This window comes from Photinus pyralis, unplaced genomic scaffold, assembly GCF_008802855.1.
Source record: "Photinus pyralis isolate 1611_PpyrPB1 unplaced genomic scaffold, Ppyr1.3 Ppyr1.4_LG8, whole genome shotgun sequence".
NCBI lineage: Eukaryota > Metazoa > Arthropoda > Insecta > Coleoptera > Lampyridae > Photinus > Photinus pyralis.
In genome coordinates this window covers 34,161,919-34,182,266 of record NW_022170819.1, presented here as the reverse complement: position 1 = coordinate 34,182,266, position 20,348 = coordinate 34,161,919, and the positions used below count along the sequence as shown (strand labels likewise).

The 20,348-nt window shown below is 37.3% G+C and overlaps 3 protein-coding genes across 5 annotated transcripts; 1 reads left to right on the top strand and 2 right to left on the bottom strand.

Moving 5' to 3' along the window:
• Positions 1 to 2,805: 2,805 nt before the first annotated feature.
• Positions 2,806 to 12,078, bottom strand: LOC116178502. Its single transcript, XM_031498013.1, has 6 exons — positions 11,597 to 12,078; positions 11,317 to 11,549; positions 10,542 to 11,269; positions 4,332 to 4,553; positions 3,934 to 4,282; positions 2,806 to 3,887 (listed from the first exon to the last, which is right to left on the bottom strand). Exons 1-6 carry the CDS (start codon positions 11,784 to 11,786, stop codon positions 2,829 to 2,831), a joined length of 2,781 nt encoding a protein of 926 aa, XP_031353873.1. The 5' UTR covers positions 11,787 to 12,078; the 3' UTR covers positions 2,806 to 2,828.
• A 3,916-nt stretch (positions 12,079 to 15,994) lies between these two features.
• Positions 15,995 to 16,987, top strand: LOC116179637 (acyl carrier protein, mitochondrial). Of its 2 annotated transcripts, none has more exons than XM_031499442.1 (3): positions 15,995 to 16,276; positions 16,503 to 16,619; positions 16,697 to 16,987. In XM_031499442.1, the coding sequence occupies exons 1-3, from the start codon at positions 16,133 to 16,135 to the stop codon at positions 16,874 to 16,876; spliced, it is 441 nt and encodes a 146-aa protein (XP_031355302.1). In that variant the 5' UTR covers positions 15,995 to 16,132; the 3' UTR covers positions 16,877 to 16,987. The 2 variants fall into 2 exon arrangements, with proteins under 2 accessions (XP_031355302.1, XP_031355303.1); XM_031499443.1 differs by lacking the exon at positions 16,503 to 16,619 and adding an exon at positions 16,358 to 16,471 and having other exon boundaries at positions 15,997 to 16,276.
• A 1,352-nt stretch (positions 16,988 to 18,339) lies between these two features.
• LOC116179607 (SPRY domain-containing SOCS box protein 3) lies at positions 18,340 to 20,348 on the bottom strand. Of its 2 annotated transcripts, XR_004147006.1 has the most exons (6): positions 19,929 to 20,348; positions 19,648 to 19,876; positions 19,361 to 19,597; positions 19,207 to 19,312; positions 19,016 to 19,147; positions 18,341 to 18,967 (listed from the first exon to the last, which is right to left on the bottom strand). XR_004147006.1 is itself a non-coding variant. In XM_031499408.1 (5 exons), exons 1-5 carry the CDS (start codon positions 20,259 to 20,261, stop codon positions 19,135 to 19,137), a joined length of 918 nt encoding a protein of 305 aa, XP_031355268.1. In that variant the 5' UTR covers positions 20,262 to 20,348; the 3' UTR covers positions 18,340 to 19,134. The 2 variants fall into 2 exon arrangements, 1 of the variants encoding a protein (XP_031355268.1); XM_031499408.1 differs by having other exon boundaries at positions 18,340 to 19,147.

Here is a 20,348-nt window from a genome sequence, read left to right as displayed (position 1 = left end):
TCCCGCCTTTGGCGGCCATTTTGTTTTTCCGCCATTTTGTTTTCAGTTTGAGTATAATTACCTGTGTGTAATTATTACACATGTGTAATTATCACATATGTGTAATTATTTGTACAGCAAATTAATAGACCCACGAATTAAATAATTAGAGGAAATTCCGAGAAATCAAACCGCGAATTAAATTAATTAAGCCGCGAATCAAATTAATTAAACCGAGAATCAAATTAATTAAACAGAAATTCCGGGAAATCAAACCGCGAATTAAATTAATTAAACAGAAATTCCGGGAAATCAACACGCGAATTAAATTAATTAGATCAATCAAACCGCAAATTAATTTAATCCGACAGTAATCAATTTAATTGATGACGTCACCAATCAAATCAAATGTCAATAAAGACCAAAATCGTACCAGTTTTAATTAATTAAGTCAAAATTCCAAGAAATGAATCAAATTTCCCAGAAATAATCCCCCAAAACACCCCCGCCCACGTGGGCGACCCCCCCAATCAATTTAATCGACCTTGATTGACCCCCGCGAATTAATCCGCGAATATAAAAGGAGCGGGGATAGAGGGTCGCTTTCCACGAAAGTAACCATTCAGCTGAGGCCCCGATTTCCGAGCATTTGTGCGCTAACCAAAGGTTATGTTTTTAAAAAGGATTACAGAAATTCTCCACATGAGACCGTTTTGAGTTTCTGATGTACCCAAGTCCACAGCTCCAGCGCTAACAAAAACGAGAACAACTCGGCACCTCCAATTCTTGTCCATTTGTGAATGGTAACATTCCGAAATCCCTATGCATTGTTAATTGGCCGGGCCCTTCCAGCCGAGAAGGTATCTGAAGGTCCTGGATACGGTGTCAAGTGCTCTTTTCGGGTCAAACTTAAAATGGTAAAATCTAAATTTGAAAATATTTGCTCGCTCTTAACAGATAGGTAGGTATGCAAGAAAATTTAAAAAATGTTAATTTGAGAATGGCCCATATTTTCTTAGTTAAAAATAAGTATATGGGGTCAGGTAAAAAAGGTATCGGACCTGACCTCATTTTTTAAATGGAACACTGTATATTTTAATTGATTTTTACCACCATCTCTCATTGACATTCATATAAGAGAATTCTTTGTAATAGTTACTTATAAAGTCGAACTTTCTACAAGGAGACTTTTTCCGTAAATAAACATTATTAATATGTATTAATTATATTATATTTTCTCTTTAAAATATACCACTAATTTTAAGAAACCAATATTGATTCAAAAAGATTAACAAAAAATTAAAAAAATTCAACAACCTTTTTTGAATCATTTCAACCTTTTTATTTTTTAAACCTTTCTTAATTTTGAAATTTACACCTGGTGTGTTATATTTTTGAAAAGAAAATTAAATATGTCATCGTTTTTGTTTAAAACACACAGGGTGTTCCATTAAAAAAAAAAGAGGTTAAATCCGATAATTTTTTACCTGACCCCGTATACTTATTACGAAAACGGCAGATTATTCAACAATCATTATTAAGAAACTTTTGTAATAAACATTTTTCTGTTCCTCTGTTAACTACAAAAATATAGGATAATTTAGCAATTAACATTTTTTTATTTTTGCTCGTATCTCGGGTTAAAATGTTCGAAAATATCCCTTTTTTAATTTTTTAGCGCATTTTTTAAGAACTAAAAAAAATGTGCTATTATTTGCGTTTTGTCCGTCCGTCCGTCCGGACCCACTTCTGCCGTTTCGAACTACTTCTAGGGGAATGGTTCTAGAGTCCTGGAATTTTTAGCAGTAGCTTGAAGGTGTGTCAGACGACCATCAAATTTCGCTGTCTAAAAGGTGGGCACTCCCACGAATTATTTCCTGAGATGCTGTTTTTGAAAGTAAAACGTGCATAACTTTTACATACGACAACCAATTAGTGTCAGATTTTGCACACGCATGCCTTTAGTAGTGGTTCCAATTTAAACTTTAGAAAATGGGGGGGGTTAACATATGTTCTACCCTTCATGGTATATAATGAAAGGTCTCATCGAAATAAATTGGTTTGTACAAACTATAACTTTCCTGTGCGACTCTTTCGAGATCAATGAGCGACGGGGCCTGAGGAGGGGGAGGTGCCTCTCATTGTATTGCAATTAAAGGTCTCAACGAAAGGAACCGTTTTCTGCCAACTACTGCCCTTCTTTCTGTGCTCTAATCAAAGTACGGGGAGGGGAGAGAGAGGGGGGGTGGAACTAGTTGTATATAAACTCAAGACTGATAGGAATTAAACCAGTATTTAGCGAATGCTTTTACTCATTTGGGGGTTTCAACTTTCAATCTACAATTTTTAGTAAAAGTGACGGTTTACCGCCTTACATTCTACCCCAAATTCACACATTATCATACCGAGATTGATCATTATTGTCCATATCATTTACCTCTAATCAAATTTATAACACAAACAAATTGATCGTACAGGTATTTTGATGTGTTTTTGTTCTGAATTGATTTATCAGGTTTTCCACTACATTTATGATGTCTTGTGTATTTTGTTTTTATGAACTTTGATTATCTGATTTATATCATACAATTTGAGATGTTTTATTTATGTGTATTTTCTCTTGCATTTTATTGCTGTAGGTGATTTATTTTATGTATTTGTGTGGCCTATGCCAGGGTTTTTGTCCCGTAGAAGGTTTCCCTGGCATGGTCTTGTGCTGAAAAGTGAACGAACGCAAACGAGATACTCTTACTAACGCGAGATCTCCACCAAAATCACTTTATGATCCTCACTTTGAGGTGGAACTGGAAAAGAAAAACGCAAAAGGAATTCTAACGAAATGTATTAAATTACTGATACACATATTTTAAATACGCCGACTCGAACTGCTTGGTGTTTTTATTATTGCTCTCCACCTCGACTGTTTCGGCGACCTCCTCGTTCGTCTGCAACACTCCATCCTGATCGATCACAGCCTCCATCACTATCGTACTGTCTTGCTCCTCCATGTACTCGAAGAACTCCTCCTGCGACTCTTCCTCGAGCAGAGTCTCCGTAACGACGCCGTTGACGATCGAAAAATGTGAGGCGTTTATTAAAATATCGTCGGTGTCACCGTCGTAACGATAAAATCCCCAGATCCACAGCTGATTCTCCATGCACTTGATGTAGCCGAGCACCTTCGAGAAGAAATTGCTTATTTCGATCTTCGGATGGTCCTCGATAAACTGCCACGCCCTCAGGACGTTCTTCTTTTGGAAGCTGCTCAGATCGCGACCGAACGATTTCTTGTCGGCTCGCGAGTACGTGCTATTCAAAAACGCCTCCAACTCGATGATCTTCTCGATTATGTGCGTGACCGTTATGCTCGTCTTGTGCATTTTTCCCTTGGTCAGCAGGAGGAAATCCCTTAATTTTTTGAAAGGCGCGATCACGTTCTCGTTAATGCGATTTTCGAGCTTGTGCACGCAGAACAATTCAGGCGTTACGTTGAGGATCCACTGGGTGCGAACGTGATCGAATATCGGTCGCGTCAGTTCGGTGATATTAAGATTCTTCGCTTCCAGTTCGATGCTATTTAAACCGTCGAGTATCGTGTTGACAGGAAGTAAGGGCAGCATGAGGAGCATGTGGTAAATGTTGCGGAAGTACGAGTTCGTTTCCAGATCGCGCGAGAGATTTAACGAACAGATTTTCTTGTAGATGTTCTGGGTGTAGTAGAAGACGGATCCGCCGATAGTGGAATCGACGTACGTTTCTGTTAGAGCGTAATATAGGTTTGCTTCATAGTCCGTGACGATTTCTTGCGGGCGTAGTTCTGGTGCGAGTCGATCACGCAAATAGGTGAAGATTTGTCGAAATATCAACTGGGATTTCTTATTGATGATGCCGAAGAGAATTGGATAGTACTGTAATTACCGGTTAGATCTTGCTGACTTATAACTTAGTACTTACGCTTTCCTCTACCCAAACCAGTACCGTTAGAAGTTGATACTTAAAATCTTCGGTCGTGTCAATTTTGAAGGAAGCATCGACGTACATGACGGTGCTCTTCGAGACCATCCGAATCGTCTCGACGTTCGCAAATAGAATTGCCATACTCGAGTCTTCGCGAACGGTAATTTTGTCCTGATAAAACTGCTGGCCGGAGTGCGTGAAATGCAACTTGTCAAACATCTCCATTTCGATCGTCTTGTAAAATTCTTCGAACGAGGCCACCGGCTTCATCTTAAGCATCAGTTGATGCCGACAGATCTCGTTTATGACGTTGCGCAACGGAACCACCTGCCTAATTTCGGGATCCCTAAAATTAAAACTTTACTTCGGGCGCGAACCCACCGCAGATTGCGTACTGAATGCAGGCGTCTTCGTATATAATGCGAATATTGAGCGTCCTATCCGTTTGCATCTTTTTCCTCATTACGCAAAAGAACATCTGCTTCTTCCTTATTAATTCGTCGGGCGCGGGGTGGTTATGGGCCGATAACACCTCGAGCTCGGCGGCAGGATCGCCGTTTTCCAGCCTCTTCTGTTTGGCTTGAGCCGAACATGTGGGAAGGCCGCATCGCAATTGTCTGGAAGACGAAATGCTAAATGTTTTTGAGGAGTTACTTTTAGTGAAAAACGTTCTCCGAATTTTGTATTTTTATCACTTACGTTTTACGCGAATTATCAGTGAAAGAAATTGAATTCCGTATATTTTTATACGTCTTAGTGAAACTGTTATTTAATTATTTAGATTTTGCTTATTTAGGATTACTTGTATATTTTTGCCCAGTGAGGATATAATTGTGAGTTAATGTTTTTCAAATTTACTGAATAAACATTTCTAATTATTAAATTCAGTGAAAGAAAAATTAATTGAACTCTTTCCTATTTTAACGCTTAATCTGAACTAGCCTGGAAGTAAAAGTACAGAAGGTAGGTCCAAATGTACTACAACAAGGAAAAAAAGAAGAAATTTGAAAAAAGAATTTAATAAATAGAACCACGAACCTAAAGTATTTATCAATAATTGTTACTTTCGGTACAACGGAATTAAATAATTTGAAATCAAATTGTACAGCACAGAAATTCAATGAAGTTCTAAAATCCCCCTACTAACTAAAGTCCGCTGCTCACATTATAATTGTACCAATTTTCTCAGACGTTCAATTAATGCTAAATACATCTCAAGAATAAAGAAAAATAATATTGTCTTCTCCCGTTGCACTAAGGTAAATATAAAAGATAAAATAAAAAATAAATCGAAAAAGACAATCTTGAGGCGCAATTCAAAATATTGTTTACTCCTCAATTGTACCCATGCGCTATGTTCTTCTTTACTGGAAGCATATATGGTTAAAATGTCTCCGTGAATAAAAACGCACATCTGATTTTACAATATGCGATATGCTGACCTTTACTAGAAGCATATACAAATATCACTACAAATAAGAAAGATAGCGCATGCGCAAACCTGGTGTTTACAATATGCGATGTTTCCCTTTACCTACTGGAAGCATCTTTGGTTAAAATTTCACAGAAATATCACCATAATAATAAAAAAGTTGGCAATTGCACAGTCTGCGCCATCTGATTTTTACTATATGCGTTATGTTTGCTTTTACTACAGGCTGGAGCACGAAATGAAACAAAAAAATAATGAACACTAGGAAACTGGAATTTGATTTTTATCATAGTGGAGAATAATGAAAAATGTCTACCTTAACAATCCACACACTACTGCAGTACTCTTTCAAGCATGTCTTCAGGTATTCTTCCAATTTCAACCTCAATATTGTTCCGTAGGTCTTTCAGGAAGCCCCAAAGAAAACATCTAAAAAGGTTTTCATTCTAAGGCGAGTAACTTCAGCGCATTTTCCATGCATTGATCAGTACTTCCCAAAAGACCATAGCTATGTGCGCTATGTTTTTCTTTACTAGAGGAATCTATGGTTAAGTTTTCAAATAAATCTCCATAAATAAGAAAGTTGACATTGCGCAATCTGCGCCGCATGCGCATATTAATCGTCAAGATTTTTCTTGGTTGAAGTGCCATAGGTATAAACTACCAAATGCAAGAAGAACGAACTAAATATCTTGAAAACTGTAGGAATGGATAAGGCCTCCGACGGACGGACGCATAGAGAAAGCGGGTTTCATGCTTTTATGCAATACCTACGTAAATATTGTATGCAGCTCAAAATAAAACAATTATTTACACGAACTAACAAAAATGAATCACATTGGCGCAAAGAAAATAGCCCATATTTTGCATTTTTTGGGTTTTTGTGCATATTTAAGATAGATTAGCATTTTATTCACTTTTTAAACCATTTCTATTACAAAACAAGTTTCCAGTGGTACTAATTGCAACAATTAGATTTTTATTTATAAATTATAAAGATAAACAAATAATAATTGAAATTATATAAAAATTGTAAAATAGAAATAGAACAAAAGAAAACAATAAAAATAGAAAAAAATGAAAAGAAAAGAATAAAAAAATAAATGAAATACAAAAAAAAATATGGTGCCCAAGTTTGTCAAATTATAAAACGTCGACGGTATTCAGTTCAGCATTGATTTATAATGCAAGCACATTTTCAAGTTCAGCAAATGAGATGACGAATGTTGGCTGGGGAAAATGTTTCATTTCCGAGAAAATTTCAATGATTTTTTGTGCATTATTGAATTTTTCATCATATCTTCATGCTTTTTGCCATATTTGTTGCGCAGTGCATATTTGACGTGTTTTCATACATATAAGTTCTTGAGTTTTTCAAACCACCAATTCCCTTCGAATAGTTGCGTACATATAATTCTTGTTTTCTTAAATTTAGGAATTTGTCTGGACCGTCGATTTTTTAAATTTTTCTGAATTTCAATTCTCTTCTTCAAATTTTCGCTTTTCTGAAATCTTTTAATTGTTCCGAATTTTTTTGAATTTCGATTCCCTTCAAATTTTTACGTTTGTTTGACTTTCTGAATTTTTAGAATTTTTCTCTTGAATAAATTTTTCCGGTTGAATCTTTGAATTTCTCTAAATTTAATGAAGCCTCTTCTTCGAATTTTTGGTTTTCTTCAATTTTTTGAATTTTCCAATACTGAAAGTTAGAAATTTTTTATTTTTTTCAATATCCCGAATTTTTAAGATCGTTTCCCATTCGAAGGTTTACGTTTTTTTTTTAATTTGAAACGGAGATATGCATGTTGTGGTATTAGCTCAAAATGGGATACAATGGGAATTGAACACCATGAAGAACAGTTTCAAAGCATGGGGAAGGTTTTGAGTTTTTATTAAATGTCCTTTCTTTTATTTTGTTTCAATATGTTATATGTAGTTTTCAAACTTTTCTACTTCAGATAAGTGATGAGAAATTGAGACACGCCGTCAAATATTTCACGACTGGGGACCTAGGAGCGGAGCGTCGCCTGTAGCATAGCAGCGGCCATACACTTCTAATTAACACACGTTGAAGTCTTTCTTCTGTTATTTTTTACAGCACGCTTTGCGATTTTTCGTGTCCTGGCCTGCTCAGTTGTGCAGTACTCCTCGTCAGAGAATATTTTAACATGGATCCAACTGTTGTGTGGAAGTATCTCACGAAAAAACATTTGAAAAACGGCAAAATTATGCAGAGCGCACCATATGCAAGTTTTGTAACTGAATCAAAAGATCAAACAAATGCTGCAAAACATAACACCAGTCAGGCACACTGGAATAGAATACGGTAGGTAATTCTGTAACGTAAATTTAATATCGTGATTTATTTATTTACAACTAATTAGCAATGAATTTACAACAGTCTTGAAATTGATTAATTTATAACAGTAATTATTATTTATCACTCACAATTTATAACATAACACGAGTGGGAGACTAATTCTTCACTTCGCAACGGTATTGGAACTGACTGAAGCACATATTTCTCGAAAGTTCTCAAACACTCCTGAATCTTCTAGAATGTTTTCGAATAAACACGTCCTATTTTCCACATCCGCTTTCGTTTCTTATCGCCGATGACTAATTTTTATTGCGCCTCAATGTCTATCATGATTTCTAGAATATTCGCTACAATACGAATGCGTGGCCATAAGACCTCAATGAGCACACGTGCGTGAGCACGACACGGCTCTATCGAGCCAGTAAACGCATGCACAAACGAAACGTGTACATAAACATAACCGCTAATTATAAGGGGCTTTTCTGGACGCTTACGCGCAAATGAAGCAAGTTTTCGTGTAGAGACCATATTCTTGGTGGTCAAAACTGTGTTTTACTTTTTTATTAGGCGGAAGAAAGGAGACTGATAATATTCTATCAAGAGCAATGCAGAGCGCAGAGCGTTAGGGCAAATTTTCGTGTGGCGGCCATATTCTCGGTGGTCAAAACTGTGTTTACTATTTGTTTATTCCATCAGCTGTTCGCTTATCTTGGCCAGTGGCGTACCTCCATTGTACTTCTATAACAGTATAATGAACGGAAAAGATGCATACATTACGACGTATTCGCGATGGAGATTAGTCCTCTGGTGGCAACACATTGTAATTACTATTGGTGGAATAAGACCGCCATGTTGTTTATTTACAATGGCCAAAAGTAACCAATTTTTTAGTTTTTACAACTGTAAAACTAAATACACTTGCAAAAATTCCATTGGCAATCAATGTAATTAGACGTTAAAGAGCAAGGATAGTTTCTCAAGGTCATCTGAGGTCAATGGCATCTCTAATTGCATTCTCAAAGTCAGCCAAAGTCGATGGCCACATTTTTATGTGGGGTGTAATTTCATTCTCAAGGTCGTCCGAGGACAATGAACCCTTTGTGGTATCAAATTATGTTTTGAAGGTCATAGAAGTTCAATGACCTCATCTTGTGTGATGGCCAATTACATTCTTGAGGTCATCCAAGGTCATTGTCCCCATTTGTGTGGTGTCAAATTACATGTTCGAGATCATCCAAGATCAATTACCTCATTTTTATGTGGTGTCTGATTACACTCTCAAGGGCATACAACTACAGTCAAATAGAATTACTATGCGAGTACGTTAGGATTGCAAAAAAAGTCTATTATAAGTAACCGCCCTCGGACGACCTTGAAAATTATTGGGATCAATGACCTCGGACGACCTTGAAATGTATGGTGTCAATGGCCTCGGATGACCTTGAAAATTAATTTGGGGGTCAATGGCCTCGGATGACCTTGGAAATTAATGGGGCCAATGACCTCGGATGACATTTAGAATGAGGTCACCGCCCACGCGGCACGCGACTTTCACCTTGACCTAATTTCCAAGGTCACCGACACGGGTCACTCAACTTTCACCTTTGCCTATTTCCCAGTCACGCCCTGACCTTGACCTACTTTTTAAGGTCAACACCAGGTGGCGAGCGACCTTGAACTCGTCCAGGATCCGCATTGTATATCTACTACTGTTGAAGGAACTTCATTTGTGGCTGGCGTTCAATTATTTTTTTGCCATGAAACGTAATAGTAGCCCTGTCTGCCAGTTTTACTGTTTTTGACTAATGATTTTTGTTTTGATAATTCCAGTTTTACGTTATTAAAAAAGTATTTATTGCGCCTACTCTTTACTAAGCGGTTATGAACCAAATTCGATAGGTACGTGCACTTGCAATTAGGTAGGAATGCCACAAATAATAATAAAAGTTTAAATCGAAGAATACCTACTGTTTAAATTGTGGTCAGTGTAATTGTCAACGAATAGAAAGGTCGTTTTTAAGTTTAATCGACGTAAGGGAATGTTGGTGAGTTGTAAAGTTGTATGAGTGCACTAGAAATTGAATGATAAATTATGATCCTTTATTTGTAATTAGAAAATTAAGTTAATTACGTGTTCAAGCTAATTCAAGACAGTCTAGAGTTCTTAAGAAAAAGGTCTTTTAGATGGGATAAAATTTTCAAGGCTCAATTCACTTTCAAATTAGTACAATTTCACTTAAAAATCTGCAAGAATAACCCAATATTACCCAATAGGTACCACCTATACACCCCATTTGTAAATTACACCAGCGCCTCTAGTGTTAATGTGAATCGCGAATCATTTCACTTGTTGTGTTGTGGAGAAGAGTATATTGTTTACAATTTCAACTAAATACGTTTGTATTTACGATATGTACCTATTGGGACGCCAATGAACGGTAGGCGGCCATGTTACTGGTGGGCAAACAAATTAAATTTGCTTCACTAATCACTTTCTTCAAGTATGTGTATCCCGAGATGTATCCAGTGCATCTTTGCCTAAGCACTATCCTTCTCCCACCCAAGGTCTTTAAATTTACCTGTTACACCCTGTACAAAAATTCTACATTAAATTCTAGAATAAATTAAGAAATTGCTAATAGCTAAAGGCTTTTTTTTAATGTATTCTCCACATGTAGAAAAACCATGTATTTTAAAAATGGTTTGAAAATTTGACATCTCTCTGAAATATGCCTGCACTCAAAACTATTACCTATAACAAAGCTACTTATTATGTACTTTCTAAATTGAAAGAAACAATTTCAAAATTCGGAGACAAAAACAATCTTAGGGGCAGGCTAGATCTATACTTACCTCATATCACCTTTGGTTAAGCCAATTTCAAAAATATACTCATCGGCTTGAATAAACACACTCTCATAAACGCCATACCGTGTAACGGCCGGGTACACACCAGGCTTTGTGTATGTCTGCAAAGGCTTTATCTTGACACCCGGGGGCAACTTTAACCCGCCTAGGGACAGCGACCTTTTGTACTTTACAGGAAAATTCGATTTCATCACAATCTTTTTAGAGGGCTGCACAACGGGCTTCTCCTTGCCATTTTGCTGCAGACTCTCGGCAGTACCTTCCTCGAGAGTCGTCAGGATATCTTCTACAGACACACCGTCACTATCACTGACAGGTTTCGCCGTGTCGTCCCCGTCGACTGACTTCGCCTCCCCAGCAGATCGAACCTTTTCATCCCCATTGCCGTGAATCTCCTCCATATTTCTCTCGATATCGTCAATACTCAACTCGGTTTTGGGGACGACAGTCTCGTCATCGGCATGGGTCGAATCTTCGTATATAACCTCAAATTCGGAAAGCGAGTTTATACTGACCCCCTCCTCATTAGTCTTTGGCCTCTTGGTGGAGTGATCCGTGTCCGAATCTGACGTTCTCTTGCGTTCCTGGCCCAAACAGCACGCTCTCATAATCGATTCGGAAGTCAGACACTTTTTTCTAAATTTGTACACAATTTTTAATGTCGTCAAACACGCCCTGCAGATATACTTGGGAAGTTCGTCATCCTCGTTGATCTACAACGGAAACATGCCTCACACATTTCGACTGGGTAATTACTTACATTTAAACCGCTGATACAGAGATTAAATGCGGCAAAGATAGTTAGATCGTCCTCCAAGTCATCGGAGAGGTGTGTAAATAGATTTTTATCCGACATGCAGGCACGGCACATGACATTTTCGTCGGTTTCACTTTCGCTGGCCAACGAATTGCTATCGTCGTCGCTTAGGGCGGCATTGTTGTGCGAGATTGAGGGTATTGCCCCCCGTTTTAGTCTCTGAATGGGGCGACGACCTAAAACAGTCCACTGAGTGTCTCTTTAGGCGCGACATTTTACCTACTTTTACTGTAATCATCATCTCTCAAGTCGGCGGGTGCAAAATGCGACAAACAAACGAAGCTGCTCTGTTTGATTGTGGAATTGTTAAGTTCCAACCCTTCCAACCACTTCTCCCTCACTTCTAAATCCTTTGGAAACGGAACGCCGGCCGTGTTTTTACATTTCGGTACGATGCACCTCGTAGGGTTCATTGCGAATTTTTAATACAAATAGGTGTTAGTTGCACATATATCGAATTAGTTACACTAAACATGTGTTGGTTTAATGATTATTATATCCCGTGGCAACGTTCCCGAATTGCCCTTTTATGGCAACGATTTCAGTTTGGCAGAAAACGAATGCTATTTTTGTCAATAATAAACACACTAACATTAAGAAAAAACGATATCTATAGTTTGTCGTACACAAAAGCGAATACTAGTGGAGTAGGTCAAATGTACACTATGCGCTGACAATTTCCCGCCTATTTTCAAATGCTAATTGATATCAAATGACTACAGTCTTAAGTAAATATTGAATTTTGCTGAAATGGATTAGGTTTTTAATTTAACTGCAAATCGAATTCAAAGTGACTGGCAGTTTTCGTTTTACTTCCCAAACCACACTCTTTGTTTTATATACAGGGTGTTCCTAAATATGATGTACATGGAGAGGTCAATTCATTGGTTTGTTAACTAAAAATGTAAGAATTAGTAATTACCAACTAATGCGTACACTTAACGTAGAAGTTTGCACATACCATCGACATTATATCGTTCACAAGGAATCAATTAGAAATTACACTTAATTCCAAAGTTCTGCGCTAATTTGTACACTAATTGCAATTGATGTCATGCGCACAGCGTTTGTATTTTAGAAGATTTGTTCAAATTATACATATAATATGAAAATTGATAAACTCATTTCGTCTCCACATAGTGGGTATGATTATTTCCAGAGACAAGGTGCACTAAACGTAAACAAAGGTCGTTTATTTATGTCAAAAACGCGGCTGTTACCGAGTTACGCTAAAGGACATATTGCTCATATCTATGGTAGTGAGAATCTATAGAGTGATGTTTTTTCAGCGGTCATGTTGTATAACGCTATTTTCTTACCGATTAATATTCCATTGTAGTGTACTTAACCCCCAGGTTCTACGCTAACTTCACACTACAAAAACACGGAAATAAAATAAACCCGGCAACGTTTAAAAATGGCCACCCGAATGACTATTCCCTCTAAAACTAAACAAGATCCCGCTTAAATTTGAAAAGTGGCACGTGATCAAACATCTAAGGCAGGGCCCCCTTACGTTAGTTGTAGACAACGCTTTGACCTGAAGCACAGTAGGGAAGGAACGTTAAATAAAACACTGAAATTGTGAAAAGTTTGTTTAATAATGATTGTAATTATTATGATTGTGAAAACCCGGAAATTTAGTTGATGTACATTAATATAAACAAAACAAACAAAGCCAAAAGTGTCGTACTCTCGCAAAAGTCACTGCGAAGGGTAAAAAGAGTACGGCGTAAGAAAAACCTTGCAGTTTGATTAAAACAGTCCAAAAGTTAATTAACAAAATATTTTGTAAAAGTTTAAGCAGTAGTTAACAAAGATAGTAAATGCATATACACAATCTTGGTTACACTCAAGGTTAAAGCAAGTTTTTGGGGACAATGGGTCAGGTAGGAGCAGGTACCAAGATTCTGAGAAAGGGTTAAAAGTACAGGATGTGACTCATCTTTGGTACAATAAAGTCCTTTTGTTGAAAGCAAGATGGAAAACTACATGGCCTTGTAGGCAAATTTGACTAAAAACAAAATATGTGGAAATTATTGAATCGCCACTCATTTAACGCACATAGATTCTAAACTGAAGAGCTTTGATTAGCGTAATCTCGCTCCTGCAAGATGGGTAGTCCGCCCCTGGTTTCGGGGTTTCGAACCTACAGTTGGATGTCGAAGACAGTGCACGGAATTAGGTGCCCTAACACATAATTATAGACTACAGTTTCTTTTTCCACCTCCCGTGACTGCTTCATTCACGGAGAAAATTGTTAGTAACAAACAACAAGTCAGTACATACATTAAACGAATCGGTAATTTCCACATATTAAAATAAAATGATCAAAACTTATATGACTGTAACTTCAGGGACAAGACCAAGTAATCAACATCAATAAACATAAATTAAGCAAACATTACACCAAAAACGTAAACAATTACAAACAATAGCATAACGGTATCACACATATGATTGCATTGCGGTTAAACCAAGTAAATTTCAAAAACAAATATTCAAACACACAACAAATATAAAATGCGGCAAACAAAACACAAATACGATATAAAGTAATGCAAAAATTACTACCTGCATTAAATAACACCAAAATAACAACAAACATTTATGGAGCGACGCGTTCACTACCGCCATTCTAGACAAGATGCCAAACGTAACTCCCGTTCGTGCTTTCTAGGTGGCGCAAGCAGCTTTTTTCCACCTAGAAATTGTATGGTTGCCAACTCTCCAAAATGTATGTATCGTCGTAAGCTGTATATACAGGGTGGAACCTTTCGCCATATATATTTATATATATTTAACATTCTTATGCCATCGTCGCCATCTAGGTATTTCCTTTGTAATCAACTAGTTTAAACGTCAATTCTTCTTGTGGTAGAGTTCTTTTACTTAGTTCTTTATTTTTGCCACTAGAGGCTATCCAAGTGTTATAGATATCTTATTAAAATAGTTCTTTGTTTTGCCGCCCGAGGTCGTGCAGAGCTGTTATTGGTGCATAGTAAAGTTTATGCTCGCGTTTATGCTTTTATACCCGGTTGTACGAGCAATCCGTGTTCGAATCAAAATTTTGCTTTTGGTTAGTTAACGAAGTTGAATTATTGATTTTTATTGAGTATTAAATACGATTTACCTGATCAATGTCAAAAGTTAAAATTGTTTTCGCTATATCTTATGTGCCGCGCTATTCACTACCTCTCTTGTTTGTTTGTTTGTTTGTTTGTGTCGTTTTCTATTACAGATTGGCAGAACGCGCCCTATTGAGCCCACAAGGTTCAAAGGTACACTATTTCCGACGCCCCTTGATATAACTATTGATTACGTACTGGGTTTTCGATACAATCGAATTGTAATTACTATTTGTTTGAGATCCATTAAACGATTATAGCATTTATATAAATTTATAATATATAAACTAAAACTTAGGTCAACCGTTGTTGTCTATGGGTCAACTCCGCTTATTTATTCATTTACGAACTCATTCTCCTGACCTGACCTGACTGAGGAAGGGAGAAAGCAGAGGGGAGTTGTTTTGTATACTTCAAATAGTACCAATTTATGCGTAGTAGTATGTACCCCGGGATTCTGATCTAAATTTGAAATGTGTGTTACGTCCCTATAAATTTCCTTTTTTTTTTCTTGCAATATTTTAATGTTTTACTTTGACCACACCGCGCGCAATCGCAAACACACACGTTTGGGGACAACGTTACCTTGACGAAATTTGACAACGTCCGAATTTGATTGCGCCGTCGCTCTCTCCAACTGGTTCTCGCTTCAACAAGACACCTTTGCATTTTTCACCTCCTGGCTGACCAGAGAAGAAAGGAAAAGTATCGCTTGTTTTTCCGTTCGCGAGGGTAGCAAGAGTATCCCCACAATCCCAACTTAGTCTGTTTCCAAGATTGCGAGGGTGGCAAGATTATCCCTCAATCAAAGAGTAACTAATAATTATTAAGTATTCTTTGCCTCAATCCCCATTTTCAACTTTTGCGACTATGCGCAAGACTCATATCGCTTACGTATACGTACGTAAAAATTACGTTCATTATAAACACCTTCGTATGTTTCTATACAGTTCAACTTTGCGAAATTTTAGGTTTTATGTATTTCTTGTATACGTTCATTGTAAACAAGAGGCGCTTTCTTTCGGTGATCCAAACGCGTTTGGATTGTCAAATCACGTTCTTTCGAAGTGTGATCTTATAATATGATTGCTAAAATCGTGAACAAACTGAACATAAAAGTTTTATGATCACGAACTCCTAACCTAAACCTATAAATGCAAGGATATTTTTGCTAAAATATTAGTTTAGTCAATTTTCGTAACTGAAGAGGAGCATAATCGTGCAAGTACTTCCACTTGTATTTAAATTATTTTCATAATCCAAACAAAAAATACCTAATTCGAATGCAAATGTCTACTCCGTAAACTTAACCATACTTTAATTTAAATTCGCGCGTTCTTTCGTAAAACGTGATTCTACTAATCACGATCTCGAAATCATGATTGCGAAGTAGTCGAAAGAAAGCGCCTTATCACTTGATAGCAAACCGAATATTTATCTAAAATCTGATAGTGTACAACTGAATGCGCCCAATAATTTAAAATTGCCGCCTCCGTTGTATTGATAGTGTGGTACGCAAATCGTCCGATAGGGTACGAATACCGACCGATACATGCTATTTTAATTGTGAAATCGAGAAATAAAGGTATCAAAATTGTAGAATTTTGGGGTCATTTTAAAAAAGTGTAAAAATGTCTACAATTGCAAGAAATTTCCGCTCAATCGCTGTTAGGTCGCTTCGTATAAGGTCGTACTCCAGGCCTGCCATTGTAGGACTCCAGCGCCTGCAAAGTCAAAACGTTGATAGACCTCAAACAGATCTAATATCAAAACAGGTAAGTGTCTAATTAACTAGTGGAAAATGAGCATTTTTTGCCTCTTAAGCTGTTATGTAACACCTAACCTCTTTGTCTCAGTATCAGGCACGATTCTATTCACCGCAAATAATTAAATCGAAACCGTCAGTTAAAGAGATTGAAGAGCGTGTAATCAAAGTGTGCTGTGCATACGATAAGGTCACTGCTGATAAGGTATTTACATTTTTTCTTCTTTGCGTTACAGAGGCTGTCTGTGCCACTAGTGAGGAGTTACAGCGCGAAACCGCCCCTAACTTTAGACTTTATATCAGAACGTGTTTTATTGGTACTTCGTCTTTACGACAAAGTCGATCCTTGTAAGGTATGAATTCTCTAACTAGTGGTACCATGGCAGTCTCTTTTTATACTACACTCTCACTAATCGGTATTGTATTTCAGCTCAGTTTGGAGTCGCACTTTATGAACGACCTCGGTTTGGACTCCTTAGATCATGTTGAAGTTATAATGGCGATTGAGGACGAGTTCGGCTTTGAAATACCCGATATGGATGCAGAAAAATTGCACCGACCTAAGGATATTGTTAGATACGTCGCGGATCGAGAAGATGTTTATGAGTAGAGAGTTAAGGCTTTTTTAAATCTGTCAGAATTATTTAATTATTAAATAACATGTACTGTTCATGTTTTGTAAATTTAGTAGTGTCCGAATGTGACTAAATTTGTTCCTTTATGTGTCGATTTTATGAAATTGCTGTCTAAGGAAAGAGTAACCCTACAGTTTAGACTACGGTACTTTGGAGATGCCAAATTAATTGGAATTGGGGGGGCAATTTTCCTATTGAAGACACCACTACTCGTTTGGCTTCACTAAAAATATGTTTGTTTTGTTTCCCTTCCAGTTAGGAGTATATTGTAGTTGATGACTTTAGACATAGAGGAAATACAATTTTCTCTGGTTTAGGACTTTAGGTCATAGCGTTGTTTACAACTAACGTAAGGGGGTTCTACGTTACATGTTTGATCATGTGCCACTTTTCGATTTCAAATTTAAGCGGGATCTGTTTAGTTTTGGAGGGAGTAGTCATTCGGGTGGTCATTGGGCTTATAGTTAAGAGCAGTCCCAGCATTAAGTGTCGTAACTCATATGGTTACAGTTTTTACCATCCCCGTGACCGTCGCTTCACAGAGTGTTAATTTACAAACAAAGTCAGTACACAAACACACACCTGATTCTGCATTGAGGTTAAACCATGTAAATCTCAAAAAGAAAGATGGCAAATTATTACAGAATATAAAATGTTACATACAAAACACAAATAAATTTTAAAGAAATGCAAAGATTACTACTTGTATTAAATAACAACAAACAAAAACTGCACGACGCTTTCGTGACGAAAAGATGCCGTGATGTAGCAAGTGTTGGTGCTCTAGAGAGGGCGTCGACAGCTTTTCCCCTTCTAAAATTACGTGGTTGGCCGCTCTAAAAAATGTGTGCATCATCGTAAGTTGTATAGACAGGGTGGAACCTCTAAATACCTATCGCGTATTTTCTAGAGCAATATGCATACACAAATATGATTTTTGGGTACTGCGCATACCGTCGAGTGATTTTCAAAAGCGGTTCACCCCGGGTAATTGTTAATTCTTTCAGGCAAAGGAATGAAATTTGGTTTTCTGATGTTATTTGAGCAGATACAGAAAAATAAAAAACACTTTCTCATTGCCACTTTTTGAGCTCTACAAGACAGCATTGAGAGATTTTTAACAAAAAAAATTACAAGAGAATTGTCATTATGCACTCAGAATGTCAAATACAGGGTGTCGCATTTAAAAATAAAAAATTAATCCAATTTCCAGCTCAACCGGAAGTGACAGAAAACAATTGAAAAAGTATACAGAGGCGAACTAGCTTCGAGAGTCACCCAGTATACGATGCGTTTCAAAAAATAACCCGAAATTTCGTTTAAAAAAATGTATTTTATAACAGATGTTAAATTGACATTTTAATAGGTTTGAGTGGGCGGACAAGTCTCTCTTTAACAGTAAGAGTAGATGTCAATTAGTTTTTTCCTTGAAATTCATACCCGAAGTTATGACCACACCGTATATTTGTGAAGTGAAACAGCTTTGCTGAACACTGTATCTGGAAGCGTTTTAATTTGGGCGCTCGGTTACTAAGAGACCATAGTTTCTGAATTTACTTCATTGTTCTATTTAATTCTTGGTGTTCTTACACCATCTTGATGGAAACGATTATATTATCTTTGTTTTTCTCATAGCAGACTCACCATAGGCCTTTATTGTTGACATTTCACACACTTTGTTGCACTTTATTTCATCTTTTTTAAGCAAAATGTGATACAAATATGTTGATGCATTTTCTTTAACAAATAAAAATCGTCGAGTTCATAAAAGCACGTCTAAGCTACCAGTAGTAAAGAATAAATGCAGCTGAACATTTTATCCACTAAGAAAGGGGACTGATAATATCCTATCAGGAGCCATGCTGTGCGTTGAAGCCTGTGGCGGCCATATTTTCGGACACAAAGTTTGTTTACTTTTTTGCATTTTCGTGTTTATGCGATCCTTCAAGTCTCGTAGTGTGCGATTAATAACATTATTGGACAATGGTACATTGTAGTGCACGGAAGTGATAGCCAAAAAACACACCAAGGAATATCATTTCACAGGTAATTATAGGTTAGATTTCCGTAAAACAACAAACTAATTTGGGCTTCACTTTACGATCACTCCTCACTGCTTCCTTCTCCTTAATTTTATCATCCTTCAGGAACATAATAAAAAAATACTTTCCTCTTCAAACCCAAGTCACGAACTATAATAATTCCCCTTACTTTCTGAACGCCCCTGGTAGTTTTAGGAAACTAAACTAAAAAATTATTCATTTTATTAAAGCAAAGGCAATTTAAACGAAAGTATTAAATTTACTAATTCCTCAAATAATCCATTCTCCTCCGCATTTGTAATTCGTAATGCTGATTGATCAATTTGGTCGACAACACACACTCATCCTCCAATTCCAACTTGCACTCGCCTAAAAATTCGTGTATACAACCGTCCCACGTAAATATTTACCAAATACTTTTTACTGGCAGTGGAGGAATGAGCCAAAAATACTTCTTCTCCAACATTGTCGCTATACCGGGAATACTCCAAAATTGCCTGACTAGCGTCGGATATTTGGCAATGAGTTTTAGACAGTCTATTTGCAATGACGGTGGCTCGGATAATGAGCACGTGATGCGCATGGCGGAATGAGCGGCCGTTGAGCAAACCATGGGGTATAGGTCGCATTTTTTAACATTTGTAAATGCGACTCCTGTAAGCAAGCGAAGTAAGACACAGACTTGGAAGAATGCTGAAGATCACCTAAAGGTCTCCGATTCAAGTAGTAATGTAAAGTACCAGTCCACATATCAAGGTATACACCAATTAAACTACCCATTGTAAAACAGGAACCGTAAGATCGAGTGAGACAGTTATGCTGAATGAAACCGGTGTACGAAAAACCCCAGGACTCCCTATTGCAGCCTAACATACTAGAAAATCGCAACTGCCATTCGGACAAGACCATTCTCGAAGTGCCCACCCCGATCATCTACAATGACCAACGTTAATAACTACATTTAAATCGAAGATATATCACCTACAACGTCGGTCCCGTAAAGATTGGTTAATATCTTAATCTCCCAGTAGTGGTGAACGTTTTGTTGCAAGGGAAGGTTGCCCTTAACGGCAGCCGTACCCGAACTGTACGTCGGATGGAATAGAACATCGAGATTGTTATTGGATAAGACAACGTTAGGGATAGATAACTGAGAGTCAACTTCCCAATTCCACTTGTGTATTGGTTTCTCTTCGCCACATTTGCATTGTAAAACGCTATGAAAGTTTCGGTCTCTCTTCGGCAAGCTGTTTACGCATCTGCACCAAGAACCAGAGACATCAGCATCCTTTGCAAAATAATATGATATCATGGACATTTAATTAGAGCACCTTAAAAGCAAGGACAAGTACAACATATGTGGTTGACTGTTGTTTTGTATTTTTTTGCGATAACGACAACAGCA

Coding starts and splice junctions, on each gene's coding strand:
- LOC116179607 (XM_031499408.1), bottom strand. CDS start 20,261: ATGTCCATGATATCATATTATTTTGCAAAGGATGCTGATGTCTCTGGT. Junction 19,877..19,928: donor ATCTTTACGGGACCGACGTT/GTAGGTGATATA, acceptor TGGTCATTGTAG/ATGATCGGGGTGGGCACTTC. Junction 19,598..19,647: donor CTTGAATCGGAGACCTTTAG/GTGATCTTCAGC, acceptor GCTTGCTTACAG/GAGTCGCATTTACAAATGTT.
- LOC116178502 (XM_031498013.1), bottom strand. CDS start 11,786: ATGAACCCTACGAGGTGCATCGTACCGAAATGTAAAAACACGGCCGGC. Junction 4,554..10,541: donor TTAACCAAAGGTGATATGAG/GTAAGTATAGAT, acceptor TTCGTCTTCCAG/ACAATTGCGATGCGGCCTTC. Junction 4,283..4,331: donor TACGAAGACGCCTGCATTCA/GTACGCAATCTG, acceptor TTTTAATTTTAG/GGATCCCGAAATTAGGCAGG.
- LOC116179637 (XM_031499442.1), top strand. CDS start 16,133: ATGTCTACAATTGCAAGAAATTTCCGCTCAATCGCTGTTAGGTCGCTT. Junction 16,277..16,502: donor CAGATCTAATATCAAAACAG/GTAAGTGTCTAA, acceptor TTTGCGTTACAG/AGGCTGTCTGTGCCACTAGT. Junction 16,620..16,696: donor ACAAAGTCGATCCTTGTAAG/GTATGAATTCTC, acceptor ATTGTATTTCAG/CTCAGTTTGGAGTCGCACTT.